At 41.5% G+C, this 24367-nt stretch overlaps 1 protein-coding gene across 11 annotated transcripts in view; it reads right to left on the reverse strand.

Annotated features, from left to right (window-relative positions):
* The window catches only part of LOC135212107 (serine-rich adhesin for platelets-like), a 640572-nt gene that overhangs the window by 37517 nt on the left and 578688 nt on the right, over nucleotides 1-24367 (reverse strand). For 10 of the 11 annotated variants that reach the window (XM_064245493.1, XM_064245502.1, XM_064245501.1 and 7 more), the window contains 4 exons: nucleotides 22718-22980; nucleotides 12187-12318; nucleotides 10205-10390; nucleotides 9587-9813 (listed from right to left, as the gene is read on the reverse strand). In XM_064245493.1, the coding sequence (XP_064101563.1) occupies nucleotides 9587-9813; nucleotides 10205-10390; nucleotides 12187-12318; nucleotides 22718-22980 (808 nt within the window). The remainder of the gene's footprint in view (nucleotides 1-9586; nucleotides 9814-10204; nucleotides 10391-12186; nucleotides 12319-22717; nucleotides 22981-24367) is intronic. The other variant, XM_064245496.1, reaches the window with a different exon arrangement.

Here is a 24367-nt window from a genome sequence, read left to right on the forward strand (position 1 = left end):
GACGTTACAAATGCATGAGGCAGAGCTAATGGCTGAGCAGGAAATCTTTCTCTCGCATTCCCCCTTGGAGGAATAATAGTTTTTTTTTTCTTCAAAGCATCTCCCCCCCCCCCCCATACCTAAAATACTTGAAAAAGACAATAGATTTGATATGTTTTGCGGCACGTGACTTGCAGACTTTGAACGGCTTCGCGGATACAGAAAATCTATTTTTGAGAACTAACGACCGCATAAAAGGGGAATCGCACAATTCGAACACGCATAATTCAGGACCAGACTGTACGTATTTTGGCAACCCTCTGAATGAAGACAATGAGCATAAACTGAAGATCATCAACATAATACAGTACGGTATAAGGAAAATTGGAGATAATATAAGGAAAATTGGAGATCATAACAGTCGAGATTAAAATGGCTCTGAGAATGATAAAAGTAAAATGGAAAAGCCTCAGGACCATCCAGAAGAATAAGTGGTGTTTTTAAAGCAAATGCAAACATTCTGGTGCATTCAGCTTCTGCACCTCCTGATTGATGGGGCCGTGATTAAAGAAAAGAATTTTCATAAAACCCCATTAATCTTTTGAGTGCCCTCCTTCCATGCCCTTGATTCTTACTCCCTGAGATACCGTTTACAAGAAAAGCAAGTTAAAGGATTTAAACTTGTCTATGGACCCAGATGATGCCTGCCTCTTCAGGCAGACAAAAAACTTGTTGAACTGGGAACATTAAGGAGAAGTATATATGACATACTCTATGGTTACTAAAACTGGGAACATTAGGGATAGGTATACAGGCAGTCCCCAGGTTACAGCAGGGGTTCCATTCCTAGTAGGGCACGGTAAACCGAAAATTGCCAAACAGTAAACTGAAAATCACCTTAACCCAAATCATCACAATTATATTGAAAATAAACAGCACTTACAGTGCTGTAAGTCTAGTTACAGTTCTGTAAAGCAAGTAACAGTGCCGTAATGCACTCATGGCGCTGAAAAATTTGTGGTTAACAGCGCCATGAGGTAAGCAGCGGAAGTCCGGAACGACATAACCCAGGGACTGCCTGTATTTGGCATGTACGAAATCTATGGTTAATGAGTCGGCATAAAAAACCTATGCAATTCATACTTAAGAATGAGTAAAATTTCTTAGAAGCCAATCAATTCTCAACAACAGAAGAAACATGTAGTATTAAGCTACTGTTAATTGTACATTAAAAATTTGCATAAGTATTAGCCAGTAAGAATTATAAATGAATATTTAGTACAAAATTCTTTGTGTATAAAGTATTTAAAAAATTACTAGTTCTATGACTGTGTGATTGTGTAGGTATACATATTAATAAACCTAGGATTTATTAAAGTATTTATTTTTTGTAAACTAAAATCTCTACAATCCACACCCACAACTATGAATGTGGGGTAACTACAAGTAGGCAGTTCTCGTTTATCAGCAGTCAGTTAACGGTGTTCTGGTTTTACGGAGCTTGGCTAACAACCTAATTAACCAGATTTCCAGTGATGGTAGGCACATTGACATTGGTAAGCAGTTTATCGGCACTGATAAGCAGTTTAGTGGCGCTTATGACACTGAAACGCCATTTATTGCCATAATTATCAGCGATTTTCAGTTATTGGTGCTCTACCAGGAACGGAACACCCATCGTTAACAGGGGACTACCTTTAATGAGTTTGCTGTGAAACAATTTTTATCAACAAAATGAATTAATAATTTGGCATAGTTTTTAAAAATACCCCTACTGTGTAGAAAAATATGAGTAAGTATTTGACATTTTCACAGATATGCAAACAATAAAGAGTAAAGGGATTTTGACGAAGGAAAAATCTATTTCTGGGCAAGGGCCCGTGTCGCCCAGTGAAATGTCCCTTCAGCACACATTTCTAAGGTAAATTATTGCTAACATACCAGAGAAAAGGCTGAAATGGAAATGTCAGAACATTCTGACTCGCTCACCTTATATAAAAGGTGTCAGTATGGTTTCTGGGGCGAGTGAAATCACTACCACGGGTCTCTTACCATTTAGATTCATCCCTCTTCGAAATCCCTCTACCAGAGAGGGCCGATGCAAGGCCCGCTCCCAGCTACGACTACTACTAGCGCCCCCCGACGCTACCACCAGCACCTCTACCGGTCATCCTTGGAGTTAGCCTGTCAAGCTTGGGCCCAAGGGTGGGGAATAAAAGAAGGGTGGGATTTCACTGGGCGACACGGGCCCTTGCCCAGAAATAGATTTTTCCTTCGTCAAAATCCCTTTTCTGGGCTCAGCCCGTGTCGCTACATGAAATAGTACCAGAGAAATGGCCACAAGCTTGAGGAATGAACATAAAAGATATTGTAAGGATCAAATAAAAACAATTAAGGTTAATTATTATAATCTAAAATAAGCTTATGAACTAGAGATGATTATAATACAGGCTTAAGATTAATTACAGTAACTTAATATTAACCTTAAAGATAGATACAATATCATAAAATATAAATTACGTGTGAGTAATCCTAAAATAAAAATAAGGAAACATCACAACTATGTACAAATGTGGCATCTAAGGCATAGGAAAGGCTACATGGTGGCAGAGCCGCAGGAAGGACGTCAGTGAGGCAGGTAGAAAGGAGATCTAGATCTAAGTTACTATTACTACTTGAGCAGTGTCAGGAGAAACTGTGTTTTCCCACTGCCACTGCTGGAAACTTAAGAGCTTCTAAGGACTTGAGGTAGTGAAGTTTGAACACTGTCGGAGATTTCCAGCCTGTATACTTTTTCAGATCATCAAAATTCATATGTTGAAAATAGTTGACTGAGGTAGCTACTGCCCTAATATTGTGTACCTTGGGGAACGATTCTGGGTTGGCTTGTTTAATGAAATATAATATTTGCTGTCTAATTCCCTTTAAGGAAATGGTACCACCCTTTTCCCTCATGAATAAAGGGCCTGAAGATCTTATGGCCGTTCTGGTAAGATATGCTCTTAGGGCAGTAACTGGACATAAAGAAGGGTCCTGAGGAAGTGGGAGAATCTTCCAAGGGGCCCACCTCATTAGTGGATCCTCATTTTTAGCTAAAGATTGACGATCTGGAGAAAGTAATAACATTCTCCTGAAGGGTAAAAATTCTTATATGAACCTGAGTCTCTAATATGAGCCGACAGTTCAGATACCCTGGCTCCTGAGGCTAGACTTAAAAGAAATAATGTTTTCCTCAGGAGGGGTAAAAAGTCACATGAATTGTTATCAGTATCTGAGGCCAGTTTGAGAACATCATTTAAGAACCATGACACAGACTTAGGCCTCTCTGATGGTCTGAGCCTAGCACAGGCTCTAGGGATAGATGAAAAATAAGAGTCTGTTAGATCTATTTGGAAACCAAACTGGAAGATTTTCTTCAATGCCGATTTAGTAGTAGTAATAGTACTAGCTGCTAAACCTTTTTCAAATAATGATCTAAAGAAGGAAATAGCCAGGTTGGTTGTCATGGTTTGAGATTCGGTCTTCCTCAGAAAAATAGCTAGTTTTTTTACTGCTGAGTCATATTGGCGAAGGGTCGACTCTCTTTTATCCGATTCTAGGAATAGGATGTTTTGAGGATCGATATCAGCATCCCTTTTTGTCGCGAACTTCATGAAGTCCATAAAGTTAGGGTTTTGAGAATTCCTGAGGAAGCGAACACAGTCTTCATTTGTACTAGTTGGGATAGTTTGGGATTGGGAAACTGTTGAGGTCGGAGACCCAATTCCAATAGGAGTGGGAACCAGTTGCTCTTGGGCCAATTGGGGGCTACTAGAGCGACTCGTCCCTTGAAGGTCCTGAGCTTGTTCAAAACCTTCAGAAGAAGATTCACTGGAGGAAAGATGTAAATCTTCTTCCATTGATTCCAGTCTATAGCCATGGCGTCCGTGGCATAAGCCAGAGGGTCCAGGTTGGGAGCCACATAGCAAGGAAGTTTGTGATTTGACTCCGTGGCGAAAAGATCAGCCCTGGAACCTGTTGGCAGATCCAATTGAATGACTGTCTGTCCAGGGACCACTCCGACTCTAGTGGGACTGAGCAAGAAAGCGCATCTGCTATCACGTTCTTTACTCCAGCTAGGTGTGTGGCGGACAGGTGCCATTTGTACTTGGTTGCCAGAGAGAAGGCTATCATGACATGGTTCACATGGCTTGATGCAGTGTACTACTACTGCACTGTCCAACACTAGTTTGATGTGAGATCTCTTGGCTGGTTGAAGTTTTTTCAGGGTGAGGAATACTGCCATAGCTTCCAGTACATTGATATGGAGCCGGCGGAATGGAAGGGACCAAGTCCCCTGTACCTTCTTGTACTGAGAGTACCCTCCCCAGCCGCTTAGTGAAGCATCCGTGTGAATAACTAATGCCGGCGGAGGGAACTGAAGAGGAATTGACTTCGACAGATTTTTTACCTCCGCCCAGGGGCGGAGGCGCTTGCATAGTATCGCCGGGATAGTGGACAGCTTGTCCCGGGATCTGTTGTTTGCCCTTGAGCGCCAGACGTGGTTTATGTCTTTGAGTTTTGCCTTTAGCAGAACGTCCGTTACCGAGGGAAATTGAAGAGAGCCCAGGATCCTTTCCTGGCTCCTTCGAGACGTTTGTTTGCACTTGAGAAATTGTCTGGTTGCTTTGGCTATTTCTCTTCTCTTCGACGAGGGAATTGATAGTGTGTGTGAGTTCAAGTCCCACTGAATGCCCAGCCACTGAAAGCGAGAGTCCGGTGTCAACCTGGACTTGGTCCTGTTTATCTGAAACCCCAGGTGTTCCAAAAACTTAATTACTTTGACCGTTGCTTTGTGGCATTCTTTGATGTTTGTGGCCCAAACGAGCCAATCGTCCAGATACGTTGAGCCCGAAAGGCATTACCTTGAAGGAGAATGTCTGGTTCCCTAGTCTGAAACCTAGGTACGGGCGGAAATGTCTTGCCACTGGAACATGATAGTATGCGTCTGTAAGATCGATAGAGGTGGTGACGGCCCCACGGGGTAGTAAGGTCCGCACCTGCGAGATAGTCAGCATTTTGAACTTGTCGCAACGAATGAATAAGTTTAGACGGGACAAGTCTATAATTATTCTGCGTTTGTTTGAGCCTTTCTTTGGCACGCTGAACAAGCGACCTTGAAACTTTAAATGCTTGACTCTTGACACTACTCCTTTCTGAAGGAGTTCTTGGGCATACTCTATCAATTCCGCTGTCGGTTGTTGATAGAAGATTTTGGATGGAGGAGGACCTTTGGTCCAGCTCCATCCTAGGCCTTTGGACACAATGCTCTGTGCCCAGCTGCTGAACCTCCATCTGTGACGAAAGAGGAACAGTCTCCCTCCTACCTGAGGGTTCTCACTGGCTCGGGGAAGGGCGTGTACCTCGCCCTCCTTGTAAGTGCTTACCCCGGGTGGATGCTCTTCCGCCGCCTCTCTGGCGAAAGGCACCTCTAGCCCTGCTACCCCTGCCGAACCTGTTGAAAGGTCGAAACGACTGGCCTTCAAATACTGGGTTGAAGGCCGGGAAGACAGCAAAGGAGGTGGAGGCTTGACCCTGAGGAGATGTCAGCAGCAGAAACTGTTGCTGAGGCTGTGCCTTTGATGTGGATGGTTGCGGCACCTGGGAGACCGAAACCGCCTGAACCATTGGTTGTTGCTGGGGAGCCTGGAAAGGCTGGAATTTCCTAGGCTTCTTTGCCTTCTTGGATGAAGAAATCGACTCAGGTTTTCCTTTGCTGGAGAGTTCCCAGCGAAGTTTAAGACCTCTGGTTGAGTCTTGTAGCCTCACACTGTACTGAATTCACAATCGATTCTGGGGAAAAGGTCACCACCCCCCCCAGATTGAAAGCAGCCAATAACTTATTTGGCTCATGACGGATGGTGGCTTCTTGCAGGACATGTTTCCTGCAGTTACGCCTTGCCACGATGAAGTCGTACAAATCACATTGTACTGTGTGCAAATGTGATTTGGCTATTAGTTTAAACAAAGGTTCATCGCCGTATGTAACGGCTGAAACATCTGGTCATCACCAGAGTATTGAGGGATCTGGATAGTTCCGCCACCTCGTAGTGAACGGGATGGGTGTTTCTCCGTCCACTACAAACATGGTGAAAGCGCCCTTAAACACTTGGATCCTGGTATTCACACAGTCCCAATCGTCTAGGCTTCTTAGCCAGTCTCATTGGGCTTGATCCCGTCCGAAGATGACAGTTTCTTTCAGGATCTTATCCTCTCTCCTCATGGCTGCCTCCGTAAGGCGGGCGTAACCGATGAAGGGGGCCTGCAGGTTTGCTGGGTGGAACTCGAAGTCCTCAAGCCTTCGAGTTCCACAGTCCGCCAACGTCAGCATCCCGTACTTGAAGGGGGCATATGACGATATCCTCCAGGGATTGCTCGCCGTGTACGGAGGGAGAATATTGTAGTCCGGCATGGCTTGGGCTGCCATACCGGGCTGAGCTAGACCTGTCGTAGGGTTCTCCCGGAGACCTGCTATGAGGTTCTCCTGGTTGGCCAGCCTTTCCGAGATGGCCCGGATTGACTGAGATGTGGGAAAGCATCTCTTGGAACTTGTCCTGAACCAAGTTCCCTACCAGACTACCCATTTGCTGCATAATATATGCAGTAAATGAGTCCGAGTCAAAGGAAGTAGGTTCCTGTTTCTCCCTGGGAGTCTTAGGATGTGCTCCTGTTGAGGTTGAAGGCTCAGGGTCAGGTAGGAGCTGAGCCTTGTCTCTAAAGACTTTCCTCTGGACCCTTTTGAGTAAGAAGAAGTCTTGGGCTTCTCTGCTCCGGGATGGTGAGCCGGAGATCTCTGAGAGCTACCCAAACTAGACTTCTTGGACAGAGTCTTATGAAGCGTCTTTACCTCACGCTTCCCTTTAACTTTAGGGATTGCCTGGGTGGACTTCGGTCTAACCGATTGCCCATCCTCGGAGAATCTCTGGAAGGAAGAAGAAGAAGGGACAGGGGAAGAAGATCTAGAATGGCTCAAAGGTAAACCTTGAGCCCCTACCAAACCTGCCTCACTCAACCTCCTACCTGTTGCCTCTACCGCCATGGGCTCGAGGTCCAAATTGAGAGTCGCTACTTCTTGCATGATCTCCTGACTGCCCAGCTCCTCCACAGCTTGGGCAACTTGCTCCTGGATAGTGGCGATGTAAGGGGCTGCCACTTCTGGGTCAATGTATGAAGTCGACTTGCAGCCGGGGAAGACAAGAGCAGCCATCTTCTTATCAAGGATATAAGGCTGCTCCTTGGTCACGTTATGGCCGAATCCGCCGACCCAGGCCTTCAGGGTGGTTTGGGCGGCGTCCCTGACCGCTTGAGCAGTCTGAAAGAGAGGGTCAGTATAAATACTTGGGCTACTTAGGATTAATTTATGTTATCAACTGTAATGATATATCACTCAGAAGGATCTGTATATATAGGCCAAAATCATATAAGAGAAAACCTGGTATCCAGCAAAGTACTTACTCCGGAGGAGACCTGGTCCACCAATTCGTAGCAAATGGTGCAGCTCTCATGATGCCAGACAGCTAGCTCTCCATAGCGGATGGCGCAGGTAGCATGGGTCCGGCAGACCTCGTGCCCACAGGGGTCCTGGAGGACAGCGTTGCAGCCTGACTCCTGGCAGTGGGTGGCCTGTAAGTGAAAAGATACACGAGTATCAACACTAACTAGTTGGACTAAGTCCAAGAAGTGATATATCATAACACCGGAGTACAACAGAGTTACTTGATAGATTAAAGCTTGGCCTCCGCTTGCTCTCCTGCCGTGTAAAGTGGTGGGTGTCCGATAGAGTTGGTAAAACTAGAGTCAGTGCGTCTCCAGTGTTGCCGGAGGACGAAAAATCACCGAAACCAAATTACCTAATCTATACGCCGGAACGAGGAGTACGAGAACGGCGGGGGAGGAGCAGGCGGGGACCAGCAATTAGTGGCGGAGAAGATGACTCCGCCGTGAAAAGGTATCAAAATAAGTAGGTGGTGAACCCAAGTGGTGAGCGGGGTCTCCGCCAACTTAGCAAATATAAAGGATGTATAAAATCAATAAATGAAATAAAAGTAAACATGCAATAGTAAAATAAACACATGGCGGAGCTCTTCTACAGTCACCAAACCTGGGGCCTGGCGGTGCCGGAGCCCCAAGCCGCCGGAGCGGGAGGGATGGTGACTCTGGGTGAGAGAGAGCTCGGTTCGGAAACCAAGGAGGTCCGAGCACAGCCGAGCCTGGTGGCCAGCTGAGACACGACTGCACAGGGGAGTCCCCTCGGTACCGAAGGGTGAGAGCGGTGCGAGCCGAGCCAGTGTCAGGTGTTCCCCCTACTAACTCCCGTATCCCCCCCCATGGAGAGGAGGGAAGAAGGGAGGGAGCTTGGATGGTTGCCAGGGGCAACAGGAACGAGCAGTACTCCCATCCCTAGAGGGGGGAGGAAGCGTGGGGAACAGACGCAGGGTGGCTCATGGCGATCGCCCGGCCTTGTCGCGGACGTGGTGTGAGCCACACGTTAAGACAGACCAGGCGGTCTGAGGTGGCCTAGGCTACCTCTAACCGTCTCAAAAGGCATGAATACAAAAACATCCTAACAGAACACGGGGGGAGAAGAAAAATAAATAGGACAAGAGAAAGCTTAGTCCTGGAGAAGCTAGACCGAGCCAACCAAGAAGGGAGGACGACTAACGACTCAAGGAGCTGGCCTATGCTGATACGTAGGAACGTAGGGCGGTGGCCAGGGTGGTCAGGACTAAAAAGAAAGGACGTACGTCCTAAGGGAGCCTATCACAGACCTAAAAACAAAGGAACATGCATGCATGAACTCTGAGCTAAGGAGTGATGTAGGCTACGAGCTCGTGAGAGCTCAAGGAACCCCCGTGTAAAGCTAAGCTTAAAATTAATGCGTCACAGCTGCAAAATCACAATGGAAAGTATGTACTGCTAAAATATTCGAGCGCCATCGGTATAGGGGACCGAAGAAGCACGAAATAATGAAACACGGGGAGCAAACCGCACAAGGTGACTCGGCAACAAAGCCGTCGGGGACGCCGTCTTATTATAACCTAAATAAAATTGGTTAACGGGCCCCTGACCGGCTAAAAACAGGTGAAACACTTCTAGCAGTACTTAACTTAGATGCAGCGATGGCTTGGCGTTCCATGGTGAAATAAATCCAGAAAGAAAGCACAAAAACACAGATCGAAGAAAAACACGTGCGAACTGGACGGTGCTAACGAAAAGGATGACCGGTAGAGGCGCTGGTGGTAGCGTCAGGGGCGCTAGTAGTAGTCGTAGCTGGGAGCGGGCCTTGCATCGGCCCTCTCTGGTAGAGGGATTTCGAAGAGGGATGAATCTAAATGGTAAGAGACCCGTGGTAGTGGTTTCACTCGCCCCAGAAACCATACCGACACCTTTTATATAAGGTGAACGAGTCAGAATGTTCTGACATTTCCATTTTAGCCTCTTCTTTGGTATGTTAGCAATAATTTACCTTAGAAATGTGTGCTAAAGGGACATTTCACGTAGCGACACAGGCTGAGCCAAGAAAAACAATTGTTGTAAAATGCAATGGAAGAAATTCTGGTAAACTTACCTTTTATGGTTTTCTGTTGTTTGTCTACATATCTGAACAAATAGCTCATCTCGAAGGCCCAAAGTGTTATAACACAACAAAACAATATCGAGCCCAACAGAGTTTAAAGTCATTCCTGGCTTTGGTTTTCGGTCACTCATGTATATTTGCACTAGTCTAAAAAGCTCACATGCCTGATTCTTCACAGATTTATCAAGTGTTGCAAGCATTGGTTTACGAATGGGGTCCTGAAAAGGTCAAACAAAATATGTTTGAATTTAAAAAATACAATTTTTGTGAAAAATGTATTTTAAAGTTACACATTCATATATATTACACAAAATCCCAAATTTCCATATATCAAAAAGTTTAAATGAAAATTTACCATTTTGGGTGATACAGCAAATAAAAATTTAAGTTCACAAAGTCCTCTTTTCGGTGTGGTTATCTCATTGCTATATGCAATACAGATGAAAACAGTATTGCTGAAGTCTCATTTATCTTTAAATGATCTCACCTAACAGAAATGTCTTGTGGTGTTAACCCCTCCACCCACCCCCAACACACAAAATTTTACTTCACATTTCAGTCTTTAAAAGGATCTTGAGGAGAAAGGGGGAAAATAAAGAAGTCCATTACCTTCGTCCATGAAATCATATCCATGACAGACACTTTTTTCCTCAAAAGGCCTCTAGTGTGTATGTTGAGATTTTCTTGTGCATACTTCTCCATCATATTTTGACCATCACTTCCTCCACCAACGCTGTAACGTTCAAAGTCTGATTCTGATGGAGGCTTTTTCATCATGGAGAGAGCACTCATACCCTATAGAAAATAAGAGGAAACAATATAGTACATGTATAAGAAAAATTACCAATCATTTCTTATTTAAACTTGCGTAAGCTATTCACCAAAAACTGTCTTGGTTGGACATCCAGACTTTAATAGTAGTGGAGTAATGAAATTCATTTGGTAATGTAAGTCTGCATGAATGACAGGTCAGTGTCTAAAATGACAGAAGCTATAAGCACCTGTTGGGGTTTCAACAGCATGTGGTAAGTTTAAACTATACATAAATGTTTTTCCTATCCCAATGTGACTTGGCTGAAAATTACAGATAAGCCTCTCCATAAAGAACTATATTCAAAATGACCCATCCCCTCCACATTCTCATCACATTATGTACAGTGTTATATAATTCTTAAGAGATAATTTACAGCTACACATACATGTATACTTTTAATATCACAGCAATGGAAAATATTTAGGCTTTACCTTAACAAAAACTTACACAGTAAAAACTTATCTAAATATGTTTTGCTGTAATAATTGCAGTACTACATATTTCACTGATGACAAAGGGCTATCCATAAATTTGTAGACTTCACTATATTCTGACTACATACCCACAAAAAAATTATATTGTTATTTTACAATAAAGTTTTGTACATACTTACCTGGCAGATATATACGGTTGATGGCCCTCCCAGCCTCCCCTCAGAAGACAGGTGGAAGAGAAAATATGACTGGAAAGGGGGATTGGTTCATACACCTGCCACCCAGCGGCAGGTGGGGTAGATCACCTGACCTACCTGTCGCGTTTGCCGCGAGATTTGAATTCTGTCGTGACGTCAGAGACGTAAGCTAAGTATATATCTGGCAGGAAAGTTCATGTACAAAATTAAAACTTCACATTAATTAAATTAACTCACACCTAGAAGACAACAAAGATTACTGGTATTCTAATCCTATGCTCTTATCAAATTAATAAATTTCTCAAAATAACATGTAACTTTGAACCGTATGTTAACTCTGACTGACTGTGTCATAAGCTTTATTTTATCCAACAAAATGTATAGAACTGATATAACACAATTGCACTTCTGCAGCAGCATTACCCATATGAGCATTTTCTTGCACCCTTCCACTGGAGTGTTCAGTTTACTTACTAGGCCACTGGATTCTTTTGTGTTTAGATGTATGAACTCAAAATTCTGTGATAAATGTGTAGCGATAAGAGAGCTCTCCTTCGAGTTTCAAGATATATCTTATTATTAACAAATATTATTTAGTTTTTATCAGAGAAAACACAATCACTATGTGAAAACTTGTTAAAAATTATAATAAAAGAAAGCTCTTGAGGAGAAATCATGTAAATGCCCCAGTAAACTTTATACTATATAGTTTAACTTGATATTTTCCAACAGGCAAGTAAACATGAGTTCTTTGGATCAAGACATCTTTACCATTTAGCGAGAAAATGCTTGAGGATAAAATCTTTGGATTAGTGTTATTTGTTAGAAATTTTAACTTATACATACTATTACCCTTAACTGCATATAAAAATAAAATCCAGGGTATACAATACAAACTTAAAGCATACAAAAAGTTATTATAACAATTACTAAGTGATGAAAAAGTAGATGTCAAAGGACCATTCCAAAGGACAATATCTACATGGAAAACAAACAAAATACTTAGTTAAAAGATGAAAATGTTAGAAATGTTCAAAATGCAAGCAATCTAGGATTTTTACTTCATCAGTACATATGTTACCAAATTAAATTGGAGACTACAAGGACCAGAATGCGAGGAATGATCTATGACAAAGCAGTTCTGACCTGAGGTGGACGATGGAGAGAGCCGGTGTTAGGGTTGGTAGTCAGGGTTGAGTCCATCATGTTGGGAATGGAGATGGACAATGGACGGTTACCCAACTGGCCATTGTTGCTACTTCCATCACGGTTACTCAACTGAGAAGTTGCATGTACATTCATTACTTGGAATGAAAATTATCTTGCCTCAAGAAGTTTTGCCTGATCATACCATAGATATAGCTATGGTTATGATATGAAAAAGTGTGCTTCCAGAAAATCAGCGACTGTCATTTAATACCTAAATGAATTTGGAATCAAGAGGGACAACTTTTACAGAGGTGAGTCTCCTACAATACATAAATACTTTACATTTGTCTGCACAAAATTTAAAGATGCCTGAGTTTCAAGTTATTAATACTGTATTACAGTAAGTACACGTTACAAATGTGTTACAAAGTAATAAATAACTTGCACATTTTAAATCTCTAGTGTCTCAATTTTAAGTTAAATTTTATACTACCATCATGATTCCACATGAAATAAATTTTTTTTTATTATCTACAACTGTGTGTGATAACTTTTTATATAACTGTATTGTGTAATGTACCTACAAGCAAACCACTGCCTTAAATAGCTTTGTTTCTTTCATCTACATATATGTAAGCCTGTAAATAAATACAGTATGTACATAAAAGCATAGGTGGTAAGATTCTTTTGCCACAGGGGTACTGTATTAACCATCACTTGAAAATAGGAGCAGCTGAATCCAACTTATGGGGATGGACACCTAAATCAGTTATAGGATTTCACATTCATGTGATATGTTTAGTCCCACTAGGGGTGGCATATCTAACCATGAGCTGATAAGACTGACCTACTATAAATAAGAAAAGCAGGAGTCAAGGTCCTGATACCTTCCCATATCACTTGTAGTATATGGAAGGCCATGGTCTGTAACAGATGGAAAACAATGCGATGACTGATGTAACATGAAGTAGGAAAGAAAAAGTTGATTTTTTTCAAAAAATTCTATAGGTGACCATGAAGCAATATGGGACATGAGTAGAACAAGATTCCAGTTTTATAGCCATCAAAGTAGGTATGTACTTCTGTGCTTGGGACACAACACTAATTACTTTCCTAATACATAATGAATTAGGAGAATTAACAAGATAAAAGAAGCCTGGAAAGGTCATGTGCAGCATGTACCATGATGAACTCTCCTGTAGCTCTTGGAAAGATATATACAAGGAGAGTCGTCTGCCCTTTCTCAACTGACAAACATTTATCTTAGAGATACTGCTGACAGTCATAAGCTTAACTATGGACATTCCTTTACTTAAGACTAAGTTAGGTTCAAGGCTATGCTGGAAATGAGTCAGAATGACTGTGAGGAAGGAAGCTGCATATAAATGAATGTATTTAAATCTGTGTACATGTTACATTTACAAAATATGTATCTAAATTTCTATTGGTGCCTAATTGCTGATATTTACAGGTTCAGTTCAAAAGCATACCCCCAAATGGTCTGTTGATAATTACCCTGAGGGAGAAGGTCCCACAAAAAAAAAATCAACTGAAGGTGACATACAAGAGTGGTTATGTCTACAGCCATGATAAGCCAAATTACCATATGCAGCAAGGGATCTGTGGAGTAATGGGCAGACAGAGGGCCACCAAGAAAAGAACAAATATAAGTAATATCATACTCATTGTTAGGCTGTAACTTAGGATAAGCTGAATCTTTTCTCTTCTCTCCTTATTATTCAAGTGATTTACTTCTCTGCATAATGTATTGTATTCACATTTATTATGAGTTTTTTAAGTATTGCTTACCCTTCATAAGAAATAAGGTGTAATGAGTGAAGGGAGTTGTGGAAAATGGCGTACTGGGTAAAAAATGGTTGGGAACCCCCAACATAAAGGCTTTCATACAAACATGAGTAAGTGAGGGGCATGGGTAGCTACACCTATTGAGTGGGAGCTTTCACATTATATGGGTAAGACCATTTTTAGTTGATTCCTATGCAAATATGGTAGCTCACCTAGAGCTAAGGCAAAAGACTTATCTACAACAACACTTTGTTTGGTGCAAACACTGAAAAATACTGAATGAACAAGACACTTGTCTTAAAAACTGATTTTTAAATATAGTACTACTTAGATATTTTCTTTGAAATGCTCACTAATACACACATTCACTCCCAGTACCTAAGCTAATTTTACAGTGAATCCCCCTCACACCTGTCATCTATGTTAAATGACACTGAATTGTTATAAAACCCCATTGTTTCAAGTAATGTCAAACTGAATTATTCTCACTCATAGTATCTAAGTTAATGTGAAAATGAATCACTCTCACCCTCCAAGCAAATATGTCAATAAGACAATAATTTCCAACATACAGGCTAATGTGACACTGAAACACTTTCAATCCTAATATCCAACCAAAGAAGATAATAAGTTGGTCTTATTCCTAATATCTCAACTTTACACGACTCATGTTCTTAACAGTGGATCACTGATTCCTTTCATCTCACCTAATTTGATATTAAATCAGTCTCACTTTTTATAATGATGTGGTATTGCCCAGTACATAATCGCTTTATACTAAAATCTGTTTTCGGTAATAACTTATTTTTGATGCTCACCGCTTTCAATAATTCCACATATATAAGTTGTATGAACATCACAAAAAAAAAAAAATTTGGTCTTTGGGTGAACAAAATATAACATTATCCTTTGCAAATGGATGGTATTTTCATTCAAATGGGAGTTGCAGGCCTGTGCATAAATACTAAAAATACTGGTTTAAACCTCATTAAAGGACAGATCTAGGAGCAAGAACCCATTGTTGCCTAAGGCTACCTTGATCCACAAGAAGAAGGTAAAATGACAATCCATTCTTTCACACATCCAAGAGAGGGGAAATCTACAATGAGCTGATCAGAAATTTTCTTTTAGTGCTTTCTGAAAACCCTATTTCTTCAGACAATGCTGGTTTTGGTTTCAATTTAAAATTGATTGTTAATTATAAATTCCTGTGGTATGTTTATGAATGAGAAACAAAAATAAAACCACAAAAGGAAACACTGAATTTTGCTCAGAACACATATTGATTTTTAAAAATTTACAAATTTTAAAATCATAAATGAGAAATAAATATTCCTTTTGCATAATAATAAACAAAAAACTTCTTTCAATGATATAAATTTTATTGCTATTGATGCCTGCCACTGCATATAAAATTTTAAGGAAAAATAAGAAAGTTATCATTTTCTATTTGGAAGTGGCTCAATGATAATTCTGCATGAATGATCCCCTACTTTTTTGGGGTATCAAGTTAAAGCATACAAAAACAACCACCAGGTATTCCTAATAGTACCTGACATCATTAGGTTTATTATAACTTTTTTCTATGAATATCAGAATCTCAAAGGATGATAATGTACATCCCCTGCAAGGAGGCAGTGCCATCAGTACACTTCATGTGGTGCACTGTAGGCATTACTTAAGGGTCTTTGCAGCATCTCTTTGGCTCCTGGCAACCTCTGTCATTTCTTTTACTTTACCTTTGTTCATATTCTCTTTCTTCCATCTGACTTTCCACCCTCTAAAATTGTTTCCTAGTGCAACTGGAAGGATTTCCTCCAGCTAAACCTTTCAGCCTTCATACTCTCAATATTCCTTTCGGCACTATGGCAAACCTTCTTCCTGTCAATTACCCTTGAGTGCTACGTCAAACCTTACTGTCAATTTCACTTTCAGCACTGAATGACCTCATAGGTCCCAGTGCTTGGCCTTTAGCCAAAATTCTATATTTAATTCTCGATATTGTACATTATCAGAATCTCAAAGATTTAGGAAAAACAGAGAATTTGTAATTGTTTCTGGTTTTCAGCTTGAAAAATAAAAGGTTCAATAAAAAGTTTGGATATAAAAATATCAAAGTGACTCAATAAATATAAAGTTGCTCAGATGGGAAATATGTCAATGATCATGAAATGTATAAACCTGTTGAATTCATAGATTTTTAATTAATATACTGTAGCTGAACAGACTTGTTTTTAGGTATGTGTTGTGTAAACAAATATCCTGTAGTTAATGTACAGAAGAATCAAATTTCCTTTGTATTTTCAAATAATATAGAACAAAATATGTAACCATTTATGTACTCACCTAACTACTATCTAATGAAAAATGATGAATTTTTTAACCGATTTGTATTTTTCATAGATAACAAACCTGAGGTCTTAACAATAAGATATTTCCAAGCGCTAGCTGGTAACCGGTTAAAAACAATCAAAGATTGTAAGCAAGGAATCTGTGAGATCTGGCAACTCTAGTGCATACACGGTGATAGCTGGTCAGAGACCATGCACCGCCTCGTGACGTATTTAGTCTTTCTCCAACCCAGGAACTATAACAAAGAGAGGGGCGGCTAGAGGACAGCAGTAAACGTAAGACCTCAGGTTTGTTAGCTTTGAAAAATATAAATAGATTAAAAAATTTGTCATTTGTTCATATGCGGAACAAAGTTTTGGTCTTAATAATAGGACAGACTTATACTTGGTGGGAGGTACAAGTATCCTAACCCGGTTGGGAGTTAAGCCACCTGACCACCCCTCTTAGAAGAATGAGTTCTAGAGAAGGTGGTCTCATGCCCGTGAGAAGATAGATAAAGAGATATCTAACCACTCAGCCGTCTGGGTTGAAGTACAATGATACACGAGCAGATTCATTGCAACCAGGGAACCAAAGAAAATTTTGACTGTTCAAGTAACAAACCATATACTCACAGGGATTTGTTGCCACTCCTCATTCCCCCTTGCTGTAGAGAGAGGAGTATTTTGGTACTGAACAGAGGGTTTGGTATTTCAAAGATTAATAACACACTTACTTTCAGTATGGCTACCTTACCTGTATCAGACCAGTCCAGCATATGACGTGTCTATTCCTCAACCTGCCCGTAGGAAGAAGAAAGGAAAAAAGAGAAAGATAGAGACCAGCCAACTCAGTTATTCTCTCTTCCACACAATCATCATAGGTAAGATACAAAATACTCTATTAGGGGTAATGGATGAATTACACAACTTGTTGGGTAGCCACCACAGGACTCAAGGAAAATGCGTCCAAAGATCTAAGAGCAACATCTTTCAGGTAAAAGACAGTGAATGTGGACTGGCGCAACTAGGAACCATCGCTCAAAATTCTATGAAACAACAAAATTTTTCTTAAAATGCCAGAGAACTTATACCTCTGATGTCATGTGCCCTAGCCTGCACAGACTCGGTGACAGAACCATCAGGCAAGGAATGAGAATGCTTAATTGCCTTACGTATCCAGAATGAAATATAGTGTTTTTGGAAACCTTCCTAGAACGACTAGTGCTGACAAAAAGTCTACGACATCTAGGTCTTCGATGACGAGTCCTTTTAAGGTAGCATCTTAGGGCTCTGACAGGACAAAGTAACAGCTCCTGAGGGTCATTGTCCACAGTCATTCAATGATGGAATGGAAAAAGAGGTAAATCTGTCATCATGTACCAAGGGATTTTGGGTCTTGGCCACGAATACTGGGACAAGCTCGAAGGTCACCAACCCCCAACCCCTGGTATGTTTCACATCATAACTTAGGCAATGAAACTTCCCCACTATCTTTGAAGAAGCTAAGGCCAACAGGAAAACTGTCATTAGCATTTGATCTCTTGTCCGACAAACGACACGAGAGTTCGAATGGAGCTCAAGTGAGGCTTCTTAGGACAAGTGAAACATCCCATGCAGGAGGCTTAAGTTCCATTGGAGAACAGGTTTGTTTGAAACCCCTGAACAACAAGGAAACTTCCCAAGATGAAGAGATGTCTGTAAAACCAAACCTAGTGCTGCCCTGTAGCCCCTATAACAGCAGAGAGTCCTTTCTCATCCCTGAGGAAGATAAAAAAAAATCTATACACTGAACAGAGGCTTTACGTGGAGAGAAACCCCGTTGGCGGTACCAATCACAGTAGGCCCCCCATTTCCCCTGGTAAACTGCTGAAAAGGATTTTCTGAGATAACTAGACATATGTCCCACTGCCTCCTTAGAAAATCCTCTTGCTCGGAGGAGATACTTGATAGTCTCCATCCGTGAAGAGATAGGGATTCTACTGACTGGTGAAATCTTTCGACATGAGGTTGACAAAGACGACGTTGCCACTGATGAATCTCTCTTGGAACCTCTGCCAGAAGAGACAGAAGGTCTGGGAACCACTCCGCTTGAGGCCACAGAAGAGACACCAAGGTCACCCTGAGATTTCGAGAACTCTTTACCCTGTTCAGAACTTGACGGATCAAGCAAAACGGAGGGAAGGCATAAACCTTGAGGTTGCCCCAAGAGTGTTGGAGGGTGTCCTCTCCTAGAGCAAGAGGATCCAGGACCACTGAACAGTATATCTCCAGTTTCCTGTTGAATCAAGTTGAGAAGAGGTCTAGCATAGGCCTCCCCCAAACCTGAAAAAGCCTGTCAGCCATGACCTGATGCAGAGACCACTCAGTGGCCAGGTTTTGGTTCCTACGACTCAGTCTGTCGGCTACCACATTCCCCTTGCCCAGAATGTACCTGGCAGAGAGCTCTACCCAGATGTCTATTGCCCACTGGTGTAATTCTACTGTCAAGGGATGCAGGAGACGAGACACCAGGCCCCTCTGTTTGTTCATATAAGCCAACAGTCGGACATCAGAACGACTGAATGACCTTCTACTTTCTCCCAAAACTCCTACAGTCTCATGAAAGCTGCCTTCAGCTCCGAAACGTTGATGTGTAGAAACTTGTCTTCTGCACTCCAAATGCCTGACGTCAGGTGGTCTCCCAGATGAGACTCCCAACCCAAGATGGAGGCATCTGAAAACAGAAGGAAGTCTGGAGGGGGAGAACGTAGAGGGATTCCCACCGAGATAGTATTCTGGTTGTCCAACCACCAACGAAGGTCTTGCCAAACTTCCTCAGACAGAGGGCCTTACAGACCCTACCTTACCTTACCTTACCTTACCTTACCTTACAGACCTTACAGCTCGTTCGGGTTGCCCCAGGTCCCTCAGTGTGAGGCACCTCTAATGTCTATCAGAGAATTGTTAATGCATCTTCTGGTACATTTTGCATCTTTCAGTCTTCATTGCAGACACCGAAGATGAAGATGCCGACGAGGGACCAGCTTCTCCTTGTGAAGACAAAATCGCCAGGAGGACCTGCCACTGGTGTGCTGCCTGTTCGGGTTGTGCCAAGAACTTCTGTGCTATTAACCGCAACCTGTCAAACCTCTGGTCCAACGGAAAAGCCCTCGATGCTGCTGTATCTATAACCATACCTAGGTAAAGAGTTTTCTGGCTGGGAACCAGGTTCAATTTCTCAAAGTTGATAATTATGTATAACTCCCGACAAAACTGAAGAAGATCTCTGTCCTGAAGCAGTTTCTCTCTGGAGCTTGCTAATGCCAGCCAGATGTTGAAGTACCTTAACAGGTGAATCCCTTGAGCATGAGCCCATTTCGATACGAGGGCAAATACCCTTGTGAATAACTGTGGGGACGTGGTCAACACAAAGCACAGGACCTTGAACTGATAGATCTGCTCTCCCAGAGTGAAGCGAAAACTTTCTGGATGAAGCGTGAATAGGGTTCTGGAAGTAGGCATCCTTTAAGGCTATCGACAGCAAGAAATCGTTGTCCCTTATTACTGCCAACACTGCTCGGGCTGTATTCATCTTGAACCTTGTCTTCCTGACAAAATGATTCAAGGTGGAAAGATCGATCACTGGTCTCCAATCACCTCTTGCTTTGGGTACCAGGAAAATCAGACTGTAAAATCCCGGAGAAGGATGCTTTACTTCTTCTATCGCACCCTTGTTCAGCATTTTCAACACTTCTTCCCGAAGAACCTTGAGACGCCAACCAAGCACGATCCCAAGAAAGACAAGGAATGTAGCTGAAGAGAGCTACCTGAAGGAGATGGATTCCTAAGGCTAAGGTCTCTTCCAGGAGAACGAAAAGCATGTACACGGGCCAATGAAGCCTCACGTCTTCGACCCTCAGCCTCAGTCTGAGCGGAGAATCCTTAGACGAAGCTTGAGCGACCTTCACATCTGCAGCCTTCGATCTTTTAATCGGCGCTTTATTGTCCTTGCGCTGACGAACTGGTACAGTAACAGATGAAGAGGGGTCACCCACAACCTCATCAACATGTACTTGCAAGGATGAGTCATGTTCATGAATGGAAGACGGTGTAACACTCTTAATGCTCTCAACACTCAAACTGTCACAAACAAGTACATGCGAGGGAGAGACACGGCTGTGAAGGGAAGTCGAAGATACATTACTCTCATGACATACTAGTGATACACAGTCAAGTATCGAAGAGGAGGAGGATACCTTCTTTCCACTATCTCCAGTGTGAACCTAATGAATGCAAGTGGGAGAGGAAGAAACACGACCTTGTGGGGCATGAGGAGAAACACTTCTCACTTGCACGAACATGAATGTGCACGGGAGAGACATGGCCGCAGCCACAGCCGTGAAGGGAAGAAGGTGAAGCACTCCTTTCACTTGAAGACAACAAAACCACAGTCTTTGATCCTCCAACGTCTGACACTACGGCGAGGGGGTGAGGGCATAGGAACAAGAGAAGGAGAAAATCTCCTTGTATAGACAGCAGAAATCCTCTCTCGCAAAACAGTCCAGTCTCTTCGTAGACTGCTTGAACTAAAGCCTTGGACAGCTCAACGAGAGAAGACAATGACGTCATATCAAGAAGAGGTGACATCACAGCTAGCGAAAGAGCGGCCACCACATCTGAGGTCATAGGCTGAGAGGACTCTGAGAGCAATGTCACGACACCTCTAAGACTGGCGCTGGTCGATGGCCTCATTGGCAGAGCAATAAGACGCGACCCAGGGAGCGTTGATGATGACAGTGGGGCTCCACAAGGTGGCAGTACGCGAGAGCCAACACAGAGGAGTCTAGGGGGAGGCGGAACTGCTATAGGGGCAGGGGGAGGGGTACGAGCCTCCAAGAAATGCGACAGTAGTCCATCCAAGGAAGGTGAACCCCATAGTCCAAACGATGCCCAAACAGCTGCCATATTGGATGACTACGAATCTGAAAATAATGCATTAGATGGCGTAGCCTCCTCCCTCTTGTGTATAAGGTGAGAACCCGAGAGGGAGGGGGCTACATTAAACATAATATCATCCTGTGGAACTTCTGATATGTCCATCGATAAATCAATGGAAGAAAAGGAAGGAGACAAAGATGCACTCGCACTAGTCACAGGGGGAGCGATTGCGGGAGAGGGAGGTGCCGACTCATCCATCTGAGGAAGAGAAAAACCTTCCAAAGAAGTAATAGTCGAAACTCTACGATGTTCCCTCTTCCTATAAAACACTCTCTACTGCGACTTAGGCCAGGAACAACATTCCAGACAAGGATTAGTAATTGTACCAAAATTAGCACGTCACCTACTGAACGTTGTATGTGGGTCAGTGACAACAGAAGCTAAAAACCTTGAGCAAGGAAAATCCCAAGTGCCTGGGCACATGGGTTGATGAGCCTGTGGAGACTCGGTAGAATCCACAATGCAGAAACACACACACAACCACACTGATAAAACAAGAAACACAGGCACAAATCAACCGGCTTGGAAGGAGAGCAAAGCGATTGCGTCTACTCTCCAAGGTGGTTAAGGAAAGACTAAATATGTCATGAAGTGGTGCGCAGTTTCTAATCAGCTATCACCTCGTACGCGCAGGAGTTGTCAGATTGTTTTTAACCAGTTACCAGCTAGCGCTTGGAAAAATCTTATTGTTAAGACCGAAGGTTTGTTCCGCATAAGAACAAGATATATTTATACACTTTCTCACAATACAGAAATAAACCTGGTAATTATAAATGCAGCAACTCAACTAGAACTCCATTTGAATTGGAAAACCAACTTCTACCCTTTTAATGTTCATGATGAGTATTAATCAAACTTCAGGTAACCCAGGAAAATTCTGCAATAATGGACAAATCCACCAATTACAAATTTCTATGAATATTTGCTGAATTATTGTACATTCTATAGTGTATATATACTGTAAATTCTACAATTTTACATTCTATAAATCCAAAAGTTTGTCATTTTCTGAATCATTAAAACATGGGCTTATGAACCCTGGTTTGCAAGGGCTTAACCCTTGATTTTCAAAATGAATCATAATATGATCAAACAAAAATCTTCCTTAAGCAATCTGGTCAAAACCTTTCTTTCACAAGAATAAAGGGTTAAAAAAACATGCAAAGAATCAGCAAATACCTACAATAAGATCGTGGAGCATAGTTTGTACGTACTAAAATAGGCATTTTCTTACAAAGAGATATGTACTTGTTACTCAAAACTTTTTAGACTGTACACTACAATACTCTGAGTCATGTTAGCAAAATTTCATTCTGTTAAATCTAAATGCAACTGCCATTACATACTGCATCATGCAATAGTAATTAAAGATGAATCAACTCTAAAATAACTGAAAAAAACCTAGGACATACCTCCCCCTTTTCAAGGATAGGCGAATACAGTGGCTGGTGCAGTGGAGGATCTTTCCTTCGTCTAAGTGAGGCATGCTGCGTATCTAAGGGCAAACTAGAAGGTGGCATGGGTTGTAAAGAAGCAACAAAGTTCTGATGAATAGGTCGAGGCGCTGATGATGAGTGACTTGAACTGCCTGAAGTACCACTTGCTACAGTGGGACAGGTCACAGCAGCTGGAGAGGCTCTGGAATCTTTGCTGGTATCTGGAACGTCCTCATTTTCTGAAAAATAAGAGCAATTTACATTATGGTTGAACTCCATTATTACGTACTTACAGGAGTTAAATATTATGTTCCTTACATTAACTTCGTATTACAAAAGTCTTTTTAAATTTGTTAAAATAATAATTTAGAATGATTCAAGCTACGTAACAAAAACGATTAGCACTAAATTCAAGGGTATTAGTGAAACTAAACCTAAAAATGCAGTCTAACTTCAGTGAAAGTGTAAATTCAAACATATTGTATTTAAACATATATAAGGCAATGTAATTCAATGAAAAAATGTAATCTAATTAGTACATATTAAATATATTATAAGGCAATGGAATTCAATGAAAAAAATATGATCGAATTACACAACCTTAAACTGAATATAGTTGTAAAAAGTGGGTCTGACAGCATCATCTCTTTAGAGAATAATCTTTGTGTGCACCAAGAAATTGATAATATCACAGCAAGGGACTAAATCATTTTTGTCACTACTTCTACCACTGACATACAAAAACCAGAAAAAATTATGAAACATAGGAAGCCTAGATTTGGCATCCCAAGTGACTCCTGGCTACATTTCATCATTACTATTTCTTTCTGTTAACCTTCTCCCATAATAGGAACTCCCTCTGTCAAAAATTATTTTATAATAATAAACAATGGAAGCTGAATAAATATATAATAGACATTAAACTGAAACTGTCATTAATGAATCTGTTACTATTTCTTGTCTGTACACGCATCAGGAAGTGCAAAACCATTCTTCAATTACCAGTTACACATAAATAATATGTTATAAAGGCTTACTGTAAAATGTCTGTGGTTACAAAAAAGTGGTCTACAGTATGTCTTTTCAACAAGAAAAGGAACCCAATAAGTAAATTAAGAATTCTTTTATTGGACAACAAGGCTTTTATAAACATTTAGTGGATATATGCTTGAATGGTAGGAACTGCTGTTAAAGATTTGAGAGATTTATAATTAATTTACAAAGGCCTTTGCAATTAAGACTAAAATATGTTTTAAAAAAAGAGCCACTTCATAAAATATGAAAGAAATTTAATAAGGTAATCCAATAAATAAATTCACATACAGATTTGGCCTAAGCTATCCTAAATTATTCCCAATGACTAAGATTTTCACTCAGGCTAACAACCTAAGGGATGGATCCAAACCTTGTAATTAGGTAGACAATTTTCAACATGCTGTACAATGTAATCATATGAACTTGTTAACTATAAGCATGGTTACTTTATCATTTCTTTCCTGTTCCTTCGGTGATGTCTCTGACATATAGAATAATATACAGTACATATGTCAGTTACGAGACAACAAGGTTACATGCAAAATATTTTCAAATGATGGTTACATATTCCCTATGGTATAATAAACATAA

Source organism: Macrobrachium nipponense, chromosome 40 (assembly GCF_015104395.2).
Source record: "Macrobrachium nipponense isolate FS-2020 chromosome 40, ASM1510439v2, whole genome shotgun sequence".
Lineage (NCBI taxonomy): Eukaryota > Metazoa > Arthropoda > Malacostraca > Decapoda > Palaemonidae > Macrobrachium > Macrobrachium nipponense.